This window comes from Xenopus laevis, chromosome 3L (assembly GCF_017654675.1).
Source record: "Xenopus laevis strain J_2021 chromosome 3L, Xenopus_laevis_v10.1, whole genome shotgun sequence".
In the NCBI taxonomy this organism is placed as follows: domain Eukaryota; kingdom Metazoa; phylum Chordata; class Amphibia; order Anura; family Pipidae; genus Xenopus; species Xenopus laevis.
Window position 1 is genome coordinate 83164066 of NC_054375.1, and position 12622 is coordinate 83176687.

The 12622-nt window shown below is 38.3% G+C and overlaps 1 protein-coding gene across 1 annotated transcript; it reads left to right on the forward strand.

Annotated features, from left to right (window-relative positions):
• Window positions 1-659: 659 nt before the first annotated feature.
• mcrs1.L (microspherule protein 1 L homeolog) lies at window positions 660-11918 on the forward strand (the record flags this gene model as incomplete). Its single annotated transcript, NM_001087404.1, is given in 13 exon segments — window positions 660-825; window positions 2171-2309; window positions 3398-3559; window positions 4388-4497; window positions 4574-4682; window positions 4770-4908; window positions 6510-6585; window positions 7594-7622; window positions 8441-8533; window positions 9246-9328; window positions 9423-9510; window positions 10151-10278; window positions 11219-11918. Coding segments are annotated over 13 exon segments (1362 nt in total). The 3' UTR covers window positions 11306-11918.
• Window positions 11919-12622: the final 704 nt, after the last annotated feature.

Here is a 12622-nt window from a genome sequence, read left to right on the forward strand (position 1 = left end):
ATATTCCAGCCTTCAAAAGATCTCTTAAAACAACTTTATTTAGAGAAGCTTACCCTTATGCAGTTTAGCATAACTTCTGTGTTATGCTAATTTCAACAATTTATGCTATATCTCTCACTTTGCTCATGTCTGATATTGGAAGCTCTTTTGGGCAGAACCCACTTCACCTCTTGTATCTTTTATTGGTTGCTTTATATGTTATTCTGTATGTTGTAACCAATAAGGTATGAATCTTATTACTATGTACCATGGTCTTAGCCACCTTTTCTTTGGGTCTTTACTTGCCGATGAGTATGGGGCAGGATTGTGATATAAGAGAAGTTGGGTAAAGGGGCAGAATGTTATATCAGTTGGTAAAAAAGTCTTTGATTTAATGAGTATGCAGAGTTACAGGTTGGATAAAGGAAGTGAGATGTGGGGTTGAATAACAATTCACCTGCTAGAAACAATTCTTCTACCTACCGGTCCTGGATATACACCTTTCACAGAAATATATCGCGATTTTCAGCAATCGCTGTGGGAGAAGTAAAGATTTTTCCCACAACAAAAATGGCCGCTCCGGAAAAAAGCAACACTGAGTCAATTTCATATGACGAAATTCGCTGTCGGAAGTTATTGAACGTCACGTCTGGTAATAACAGACAATATGGCGGGGGGATGTGCAGGGAGAAGCTACTAATTTGGGGAGATTCGGAGGTCGGCAATTATGATGGATTCTTTGCTAGCTTCCGCTAGTCGCTCTGAGGATGAGGATTCGTCCGCGGGGAATAAAAGGAGTCTGCCTCAAGGATCCGGGCTCGTGCCCAAAAGAAGGAGCTCCTCTAGGTAAGGCAGGGCTCTGTTTATGTTGTGGTTCCTGTAACACATTTGTGCCCACCTCTTCTACGGACAGGTTAAAGTATTTTCTTTTGTGGGAAGTGTTGATTCTATCGTAAATTAGAAATCCCCTAAATGCTGGACTGAAAGTTCCTGTATTGTTTGTAGATACATGTATAGTGGCCCTCCGTGCTGAATGTTCCTCGCTATAAGTCATACAAAACACATACTGGCCTTATCCCTAGTCTCTTTCACCTCTACTGTAATACATGCTCAGTCCTATGTGTTCGAGCATCCAGCTCCGAAATTAATAATGCGGCTGTGAGCTAAATTAATATAATATGCCCACATCCAGGCTTGAGATTTTGTCTAAAGACCACATGCCACTTCATTCACTGGCTAAACATTTGTATTATTGTCATCTTGCTGTATATTAAAGGGGTGCTTTGGTATGTTATAGAATGGCCAGTCCTAAACATCTTTTCAATTGGTCTTAATTATTAATTTTTTATAGTTTTGAATGATTTGCCTTCTTCTTCTGACTCTTTACAAATTTCAAATGGGGGGTCACTGACCCCATCTAAAAACAAATATTCTGTGAGGCTTCACATTTATGGTTATTTTTACTTTTTATGACTCCTCTTTCTATTCAGGCCCTCTCCTATTCATATTCCAGTCTCTCGTTCATATCAATGCATGGTTACTAGGATAATTTGAACCTTAGCAACTGAATTGCTGTAGTTGCAAACTACAAAATATCTCAAAAAGCCACATAATAAAAAATGAGAACCAATCACTTTCCACATAATACTAAAAGTGAATAAATTTAAAGGTAAACAACCCCTTTAACTTGTGTACTTGTGTTTACATTATCAGATCAGGTTATGATTTATTTTGTGTACAATATATTCAACATTAAGCAGCTCCCACTGCAACTATGCTGAGGACCTCTGTTCACTTTTTAAAAAATTAATAACTTAATTTAATGTATTGTGACTGACATTAAAGAGATACTGACACCAGAAATTAAACCGTTTTTACATATATTATGGTATTATCTTTGTTTGCTCCTTATAATTTTGCCATAAAGTATTTGCTCAAAGTTTTTACATTAACCATCTGACTCCCTGCGTTCGTCTATGAGGGGGCTGCCATATTCCTGCAGCAGGAGTCTGTTAGCATTAGAAACTCAACAAAACAGTCAGGTTTAGGAACATCAACTAACAATTATTTGTACAAAACGATCAACATGACCTATAGGTAACTTTTAACGTATATTTATATTTTAAGAAGTAGTTTTTTAGCGACAGTATCACTTTAAGTCATTGTATCATGGCTTTTCTATGTCTGTCAGGTTTATTAAGCGAAAGAAGTTTGATGATGAGTTGGTGGAGAGTAGTCTTGCAAAATCAACCAGTCGTGCCCGTGGTCCTAGTGGAGGGGAACCAGGACGGTATTCTGGCAGTGAGCCTTCCTCCAGTGAGAAAAAGAAGGTAGGTGACATCCAGCAGTGATGTTTCAAGTCAACACCAGAAATTGTATTTTTATAGATCATGTGTTTAGAGAATTTCTAGTTTATCACAGACCCAATTTAAATATATAATATGTGTGCATGTGTGTGTGCTGGAGAACTAGGAACCATGGTAAAACTCTTCCTCTAGCACAAGTGACTTGTATTTTATTACCCTTATATTTGAGAGCTTGTTGCATTCTTTTGATGTTATGCAGGTTGCATTTACAGGTCTTGGTTGCTATGGGATACTGCACCTAAGCAAACTTTGCTTTTATTTAAAGGCAAAGTTTGAAATCATATGTTACATTTTGTGTGTTCATGTGTAGGTATGATACAGGTGCTTTGCAGGCACACACCATATTGCTGGAGACTTGCTTTAAAAGTGCACCTATCATGCAAAAATTGCTTCCCCACAGGAGGTGCGGGTTACACTCCAATTGGGGTGGAATAGGATTTTGTGAAGAAAAATAGCCTTATGAGCGCTTTTGCCACTTTCACCGGGAGTGAGTGCCCCAGCTCGCTTATTTTCTGAATGCATTCGAGCTTCTCCTGATCCTATGGCATTCGCATGCTCATAATAAGCAAGCTCATCACACTGGAGCGCTCTCCCAAGAGGGGTTTCTTTCACAAAATACTTTTTCTTCTACTTTCAAATGGGGGTCATTGACCACCACCTAAAAATCAAATGTTGTTGCTACTCTTTCTTTTCAGGCCCTCTCCTATTCATATTCCAGCCTGTTATTCAAAACAATTCATTATTGCTAGGGTAATTTGGTCCCTATCAGATTGCTGAAATTGCAAACTGGAGAGCTGCTGAAGAAAAAGCTAAACAACTCAAAAACCACAAATAATAAAAAATGAAAATCAATTGCAAATTGTCAGAATATCAATCTCTACATCATACTAAAAAGTTAAAGGTGAACAAACCCCTTAATAAGCTGATTCCATCTCCATGGTCTTTAACTAAGAGAGTATACTGCAAAAGATTTTTATTTGGCATGATTGGCTTTATGATCCTAGGTAAAAACATTTAATCAACCAGAGTTTATGTGTATGATTTTTTTTTAGCAAGTCTGTAAAGCAATTTCAACTCCAGCTCCACCATCTCCTGCACCAAGTCCCAGTATCGCTAAACGTATCAAGAAAAGCAAACAACCTCTGCAGGTAACCAAGGATCTGGGAAGATGGAAACCTGCTGATGACCTGCTTCTTATTAACACAGTTTTGCAGGTTTGTGGGTTTTCCTTATTATTTGTTTTGTGCCACATGTGATGAAATAGCGATGAGCTAAATTTTTCAGCACATTTTGCAGTGAAAATGACGCCAATAGACTCTAATGGGTGTAAACATTTGTTGCATGTCAAAAATTCAATGCAAAGCATAGACTTCAATGCAAAGCAAAAAGGGTCAGATTCACCAATCGCTAGTGACAGATATTCCTGTGGAAAACTGCTTTTGACGTTGTGGACATAAATTAGAATACTACCTCTTACAAGTACAAGAAAAGCATTATTTACTAAGGGGGTGATTTGTTAGCCACCTCCCAGTAACAAATTGCTTATCTCTTACCCTAGACCAGAACTTTTTTTTGTATTTTAAAAAAGCACATCAGCTCAGGGTCATTTTTCTACAGCTTCTCAAGCATTCCTTGTGCCTCTTCAAACCTGGCACATGTTCAATGCAGAGCACTTTGCAAAATATGCCTGCAGAATGCATTCTTTGGTCACATTCTTTACTGGAGGGTCTCAGGATGGTTGAAAAACTGGGGGAAGTGTCCTTTTGTATTGATTTTTTTGCAGCAGAGGTAATTAGACTGTTCTTACAGCTGCCCACCTCCAGTAGACAAAATATTTTTTGCAGCTTCTTATATAGACTTTGCTGGACTGATATGTCTTAATGATAGTTCTGAATTTCTGTTAGTCAACATCTTATATTAAAAAGATGCCTTTTGCCTTTATGGGTGTCCTGCATAAATATAACTAAAAACTGTAAAACAAATTCAGATCTCATTCATACTGTTTGTTGGTTGCATGCATAGAAGTATTTATTCTATTCCAGACGAACGATCTGCATGCTGTACATCTTGGGGCTAAATTCAGTTGTCGTTTCACTCTGAATGAGATACAAGAACGCTGGTATGCATTGCTGTATGACCCTGTCCTTTCTAAGTGAGTATATTGAAAGCTTGTGCAAGACTTGAAAGCTGTTATGTCACTAGTGTGATTAAAACTTTATCTCTAATAGGTTGGCATGTCAGGCTATCCGGCAACTGCACCCAGAAGTCATAGCAGCCATACAGAGCAGGGTTTTGTTCAGTAAAGCTGAAGAACAACTATTAAGCATAGTAAGCTCGGTATGTATGACTATAACTGTATATATCTGTAGTTACTACTCTGCTCCTTTTTATCTCCATGCTCTGTTACCATTTGTACTTTCATAGGCCTCTCAGCCTACACTGGACACATTTCAAGGCTTGCTGAACAAGCATCCAGAAGTTTTCTATATGTCACGTACCGCTAAATCTCTACAAGTCCATTGGCAACTTATGAAGCAATATTATTTGCTTGAAGACCAAACAGGTATAAAATTGCAGGATGCCTTCTTTTCATTAATATAGATAATGGGCCTTTATTTCCAAGAACACACTAGATTGTAACCATATAGCTTTAATTTGTATAAGCCTTATAAGTCTGTCCAAGAATTTTAAATATCTGCCTGTAAAAATAATATTATTGCCTCTGTGGGGTTCTACTGTCGAACGTATGTGAGGTTATCACAATAACAGAAAAACTTAAGGTAATAAATAATCAAGAAGTATTTGAAATGCCCATATAAAAGTAAGCATTAACACTTACTGCACCCCTGTTCTATCTGTCTTCTGGGTCCCTGTGCATTGGTACTCGCTTAACACTAAAACTATAAGCAATAAAAACCAGTTGAAAAGTTGCTAAGAAGCAGCCATTCTATCAAATTCTAAAAGCTAAGTTTTTTCGTTCATCAAAGATTTCATACAAATAATTTGATGGAGCCCTTGATCAGACTGGGTGCTAAAATCCCTTGGTGTACGAAATGCAGCTAGACAGCCGTTTTTTGTAAATAAGCTGCTGTGTAGTCATGGTGGATGCTGTGAAAAGTTACAACTACACCCACATTCACACACCAAATAACCGCTAAGAGAGTACAATGGTCATAGGAAAGAGGTGAAATGCCATTCTTGGCTCATTACAAAACTAGTAGCCCAAACATTTGCAACCAGAACACTTGAAACTGCCTGCATTGCAGTTTTGGCCCCCAGCCATCAAGAAGGATTTTGATGAGCTGGAAAGTGTTTAGAAATTTGCTACTAGACTGCAGGTATCTTCAGGACTCTTATTTAACCCTTTTGGCCTATAAACTGTGTCCCTAGCTATGGGTTTGTGCTTCAAAAAAGGGGAGACTTTTAATACTGAGAAGATAACCAAATTCAACCAGTAGATGGCAGTATATAGCTATTCCAGTGTTCCAATACCTTTATTATACTGTTGCTTTATGCATGTGATGCAGAGGTAAATGAGCTGGATTACATAACAGTTAAAGTAGAAGGGGGACCTGCCATTTCACTACTGAGTGATCCCAGTGACGAAAAAATTCGATAGTCAAAGTTTTTTTTTTTTTTTTTTTATTAAATTTAGCAGTTTTTGATCGAATTCAAATCGTTCGCTCGAACGATTTTCAAAAAAAAAAACTTTGACTTCTAAAAACTTAGACAAATATTGGCTATAGGTTCTAGGAGGTCCCCATAGGCTAACATAGCAATTCAGCAGGTTTAAGGTGGCAAAGTGTCGAATTCGATATTTTTAAAGAGACAGTACTTCGATTTTCGAATATTCAAAGTTTTTTCAATTTGAATCGAATTTTGGCCTATTCGATGGTCGAAGTACCCAAAAAATTACTTCGAAATTCAAAGTTTTTGAATTCGAAAATTCACTTCGAATTCACTTCGACCCTTAGTAAATGTGCCCCTTAATGTAAAAGCTACTATTACTATTATACTACTACTGTTATAAATAAACTGCATTTTAACTGTGGTTATAACTGTAATTGTAGCAAGTTAAAAAGACAAGTGTTTCAATTGAATAGCCCCAAAATATTGTTGCGTTGTCAAGCTCCCATCACTCCAAATTTTTTTTCCTTTTTTTAGTTCAGCCACTTCCTAAAGGGGATCAAGTTTTAAATTTTTCCGATGCAGAAGACATGCTAGAGGACAGTAAGCTCAGGTATGTGTGAGTAGTTTTACTGATGCAGATGGGTTCATGGTCAGAGATTGCTCTTTGAAATTTATTTGTCTTCTGTTTTAATGTTCCCTGTATTATTGCTTAGAGAAAATGGTTATCGGTAACCCAAGCTTTTTTTCCCTTTTAAAATTTTAATTCAAAAATACATTTAATGATTCACATTAACCCCCCTTATGGACACTATACTTACTGAGGGACTGAGTATTCCTATAGCGCTATACTGCTTATTTGTAGCTGTCCTTATTACATTTCAATTTGCAGAATGTTGAATTGGGAAAATTCAAATCACTGATTTACCATGGATACAAAGCAGAAACATTCACGGAACACTCCCAAATCGGAACACTCTTTATAGTGACTGCGCAAAGGCTAGGAGGAGCAAATGATTACAAAAGAAAAATAGATGCTATTTAGGAAAATGTCAGTTATTTTTAAAAAGCTGGGATTAAACATAATACCTATTTAGAAAGCTTATGGGTAATGTGGCTGTATACAGTCCCTTTAAAGGAGAAGGAAAGTGTTTTTAGAAAGTTAGGCACCCCCAAGTGATTGTGTCTACTTACCTGTCTCCTATCAGGGAAAACTTCACCGGATCGGGGTTATTCCAATGAGCAACACGGATCGATCACCTTCCTGCTTCTTCTTTCTTCAAATTTCCTGGGGCAGACGCATTTGCAGTAGAGCGCAATAGCCGACTTTTTGGTTAAAGTTTTGCTTTTCTCTCTACTGTGCATGCGCAGTTACGTGAAGAAGCAGGAAGCTAATCGATCTGTGATGCTCGCTGGACCGGTACAGGTTTCTGCTGATGGGGGCACTGGCTTGGGTTTTTGGGTAAGTCAATAAAATCACTTGGGGATGCCTAATTCTTGACACTTCCGTGTAGAAAATGCCTTTCCTTTCCCTTTAATATACTTGAGTAAGTTGTATATATTTTGTCTTTCGTGTATTTCTTTCACATTGTAAAACTGTACATTTTTTTTTAACCCACAGAGAAACCAGAGATGAAGTTCTTGAACATGGTGAGATACAACTCTTTATTTCTAATAAATGGAAAAAATATTTGATATTGCCAGGAAAGCATGTTTAATAAATAACATATTTTTTTTGGAAAACTATGATACATGTTGATATCCACTTGTTTGGTGGGATTGGCATATTTAATGGATCTCTGCCCTCTTTGGCTACTCACAAGCTGAGCTAAGTTGGGCTGAATGGATCATACTGTGGGGGTACAGAGACCTGTTTGGGTGAAAGCCATATCAACATGCCACTACGGTCCCCACTTAATAAGATATTCTTATCACCACAGCTTGGTAAATGCTTTTCAGCAACTTAAATAAGCACCACTATCATGTCTGCACTGTCATGTGACTGGAAGCAGGTAGAATTAATATTCTATTATGCAACATAATAGTGGCTATACCTATTTATAGATACATAGATGCAATGTGACAGCACTCCAAGGATTTACAGCATGAAACTCAATCAGGCAACTAAGGGTTTATTGTGTCCAACGTTTCAGTTCCAATGTGGAACTTTCATCAGTTCCACATTGGAACTGAAACATCGGACACAATAAACCCTTATTTGCCTGATTGAGTTTCATGCTGTAAATCCTTGGAGTGCTGTCACATTGCATCTATATTTAATTTTCTTCGGATTAGCACCCAGGTTGTAACTCTGGCTAATGGGGTGCGCTCCTTAAGACTGTGTATTTATAAATATATGTATATTATTTGATCCATTTAACCAGCTAACTTCTTTTGTTTTATTTTACTTGTTTAGATATGTTTTCCCGCCTCCATGCTCATAATTTGGTTCCTTTTTACTCTTGTAGAGCTGACTGTTGCTGATCGCCGCCAAAAAAGGGAGATACGGCAGCTAGAACAGGAATTGAATCGGTGGCAAGTTTTAGTAGACAGCATCACAGGTGAGGCTTTTAAAAGGACATTATCACTAGTTACCTATTTCAGTTCTCTCTGTGTTGCTACTAATACAGTAAATGTATATGAGGGCGATTGTTTTCAATGCCATCTTTACACATTAGTACATTTTTGTCACCAGTTTCCTTGCTGTACAAACTGGTTTGAGCCAATTTTTGTTGTATTTATTGTTCCTCTGATTCCTGTTGTACTGCAACAAATGATCCAAGATGATAATGTTTGTTCTTTTATACCAAATGGGCTCAGCTTTGACTTACGTAAAAAGGTCTGTGCAAGCAATTATTTAAGGCCTGACACGCTTGTGTATTTACTATTTCTAAAATGTCAAAACCTGTAAATGTGTTGTTTGGGTAACTGCAGCAGTATTCTTGATCTAGTGACTAGGTATTTGTTAATGTGTGATCAAGGGTCATTTATCTATGTGTACTACATCTTGAGAACCATACAATCTGAAAAATCCCAGGCTGTTAGTATTCTGGGTAATAGAGACCAATTATGAGATTAGGTTTTATTTTGTGTGTTTGCTTGTTTTACCCCAGGAGAATTACATAAGCTCTTTTCTCAGGGTTTTTTTCTTCACCTGTTTGTTTTCACAAAAGGCAGATGTGCCAGAAATGCAAAATAAAATCTTTAAAAAAAATAAATAAATAAATTTAAAAAAAAAAAAGGAATTTTGTGTAAACTCCTCGTGTTTCTTAGGAATGAGTTCCCCTGACTTTGACACACAGACATTGGCTGTGCTACGTGGACGCATGGTGCGCTATCTAATGAGATCTCGAGAGGTAAAGCAAAAAAAAAAAGCTAGGATGCAAGGCATGGGTTGTTCTGACTGAATTCTATAATACCTAAAGTTTAATTTTATATTTTCTTTTCTAGATTACTCTTGGTAGAGCAACAAAAGACAACCAAATTGACGTGGATCTGTCTCTGGAAGGCCCGGCATGGAAAATTTCAAGAAAACAAGGTCCACAATTACTTTTTTTATTATTTGCCGTTAGAACGATCACTGCTTTGCGTTACACTCTCAAAAAATTACTGCTCTCCTTATTCATTTTTTCAGTAGAAAGGGAAAGTGCAGAGCATTGCTCATAATGACAGATAGATCTATGCAAGCTAGACAGAAATAAAAGCTACAGCTTGTTTGGGTTGCAGTGTGGGGCTACAAAAGCAAAAACAGCCATGACATCATTGCTGGAACTGCTTTAATCGGAGGCAGCTTTTCTTTCTGGGAAATGTCCAGGGCCGGATTTACATAGAGGGCGGCGCCCCTAGGCCCACTGCCGTTCGTCGCTCCTGTCCTCTCCCCTTTATTCGTGCAAATTTTCATCATCAATGGGGAAATTTAAAAAACGTTTGTATCTCCTATGCATCCCCAGTGTTTTTGAACCAATGTGGGTGTGGTTGGACAGCATACCGCCCCCCTAAAATCCTGCCGCCCTAGGCCCGGGCCTAGGTGGACTTTCCACAAATCCAGGCCTGGAAATGTCATCCTTTATCCCAATTTCTGCCACATTTGTACTAATTTCTAGTTGTTTCCTGTTTAACAAATACTTGGCTCTTAAACATTTTAATATATAACTCTCATTCTTTCCTTCCCACTGTAGGTGTCATCAAACTTAAAAACAATGGAGACTTCTTCCTAGCCAATGAGGGTCGGCGAGCTATTTATATCGATGGAAGGCCAGTGCTGCCAGGGAGCAAGTGGAAGCTCAGTCATAACTCTGTTGTAGAGGTGGGTAATAATATATATGAAGTGAGATTAAAGAAGCAGTATACCCACTACCTTGAATAAGGCTTGCTTGCTATTGTTTTCATAATGAAAATAATGAAAAATCTGTTTTGTTGTTTCTTGATCAAAACAGGGCAAACTGGGAGACAGAAGCCACTCTATGCTTGGTCCTTCTATGGTAGATAATTAGATTACCTCCCTTCACCCCTTTGTTGGCGATGTTTTGTTAGCAGGTGCCCAATATACAGGGGTATAAGTTGTGCAATGATTTGTCTACCTCACTACGGGCAGAATGTCTTTATAACCATTACATGAAGCAAGGGTGACCCATTGGCTGTACTTTGAGTTGTTTCTGAAAATTGGCATAACTTCACTTACTCAATCCCCCCTTCAGTCACATTACTGCAACCCCCTCCACCCTGGCCCCATTTATATATGTACATTGACCAAACGCAGCAGCTGGTCTTTAAGTGTCCCTTCTGCTCCCCCAGGTCACCTGCAGATGTGTGCCAATACACGGCGACACTACTGCTGCTGAGATGCTTTTTTAGAAACATATCTCTAAGGTCTATGCCCCCTAAAGGCATATATGAGTATATACCCTAATTTGTTTAAACAGTTTCATTTACATACTTGCTTTGTAATCTGTTTTCAAGCAGTCTTCATTATTTTTTTAATACAACTATTCTATGTTTGCTGTTGTATAGATGTTTAAAGGGGAACTGTAGATTTTAAATAAAACATTATTGATTGATATAAAAAATTGGTTTTTTGACAAAGACTCTAATAACGAGTATTTGTGGGAGAGAGTTCAAATTTGCATGCATGTCTATGGGTATGATATTTGCCATTTGAATTAAACTCATTGTGCAGTCATTTAGAGGATCTGGCAAAGAATCAACTGTGTTTATTGGCTTCTCATACAGATTCTTATTTTCCACAGATATCTGGTCTCCGATTTGTATTCCTTATCAATCAGGACCTGATCTCTCTGATCAAAGCTGAAGCTGCAAAAGTCATCCAGTCGTGAAGGAAGCAACCAGGGCCGGATTTACATAGCAGGCGTCCCTAAGCCCACTGCCGTTCATCGCCCCTGTCTCCTCCCCTACCTTTGTGCACACATTCAGCCTTGGGTTCAGAGTACTGGGGATTGGTGCACAGAAAATTTTAAAAACGATTGTATCTCCTGCGAATCCCCAGTGCTTGCCAACCAATGGTAGTGTAGCTGGACATGTCGCCCCCTCTAAAATTCTGCCATCCTGGGCCTTTGTGGCACAAATCCGTGCCTGGAAGAAACATGTTAATATACTAAAGCTGAACTTTTCCTTTGTCCCTCTCAGCTTATAGACGTTTTGGCTTTCATATTGTTACGGAGCAAATAGGATATTTGTGTCAGTGCAAAAGGAAGACTTTATAGACTACTGAAGGGCAGTAATTTATGGATTTGTCCTGGACACACTTTTCTGGTTGAATACTGTTCAGTGGTATTGTGCATACAAATATTTGTTGTTTTTTTTGTCTTTTATTTGGTAAATTAACAATTTATAATCTTTGTTTGGAGTTACTTGCTTTACAACTTAAACAGCAACCCTCAAGTGAATTTGATCTTTCAGGTTTAAAATAAAAGCCAAACCAACACATGACATTGTGTATGAACCATGAATTTATTTGTATTAAAGTGACCTGACCAACACCTTTAAACCAAAGTGGTACACTGAGCATAACGCAATTCACTGTGTGCTCCCAATGAATAGGATACGCTTTTTTCCCTGTCATCTACTTTTACCCATTTTGTTTGCAAACAATTCATTTAAATTTAAATAATAATTTGCTACTCCCTACGTAGACATAGACATGCCTAGGTTGTGGTGTCTTAGGAGCGGATCTCTCCCCGATATGCCCATTTCAATATGCCCACCTTTAAGGCCCAACGATCTGATCATCTGGGCGGTCAGATCGCGGGACCACATCCACATTTAACCCCTGCCCGATTAACATCTGGCCGACTCTTGGCCAGATTAGATTCAAGTAAACTCTGGAGCCCACAGCAATTCAATGTGTCTTTATTTCACACAACATGTTTCAGATAAAACATATCCTTCATCAGGTGCTATCCATCACAAGCACCTGATGAAGGATATGTTTTATCCGAAACATGTTGTGTGAAATAAAGACGCATTGAATTGCTGTGGGACTCCAGAGTTTATTTGAATCGAATTTGGAAGGTTTGTGGCTGGACGGGGCTGCTACTCTGTTGGAGATACCCTGAATACAGTGAGTGAGGGATCACCAAAATATTTGAAAAGGACTCTTGGCCAGATATCGTTCAGGGAAGCCCATCAGAGGG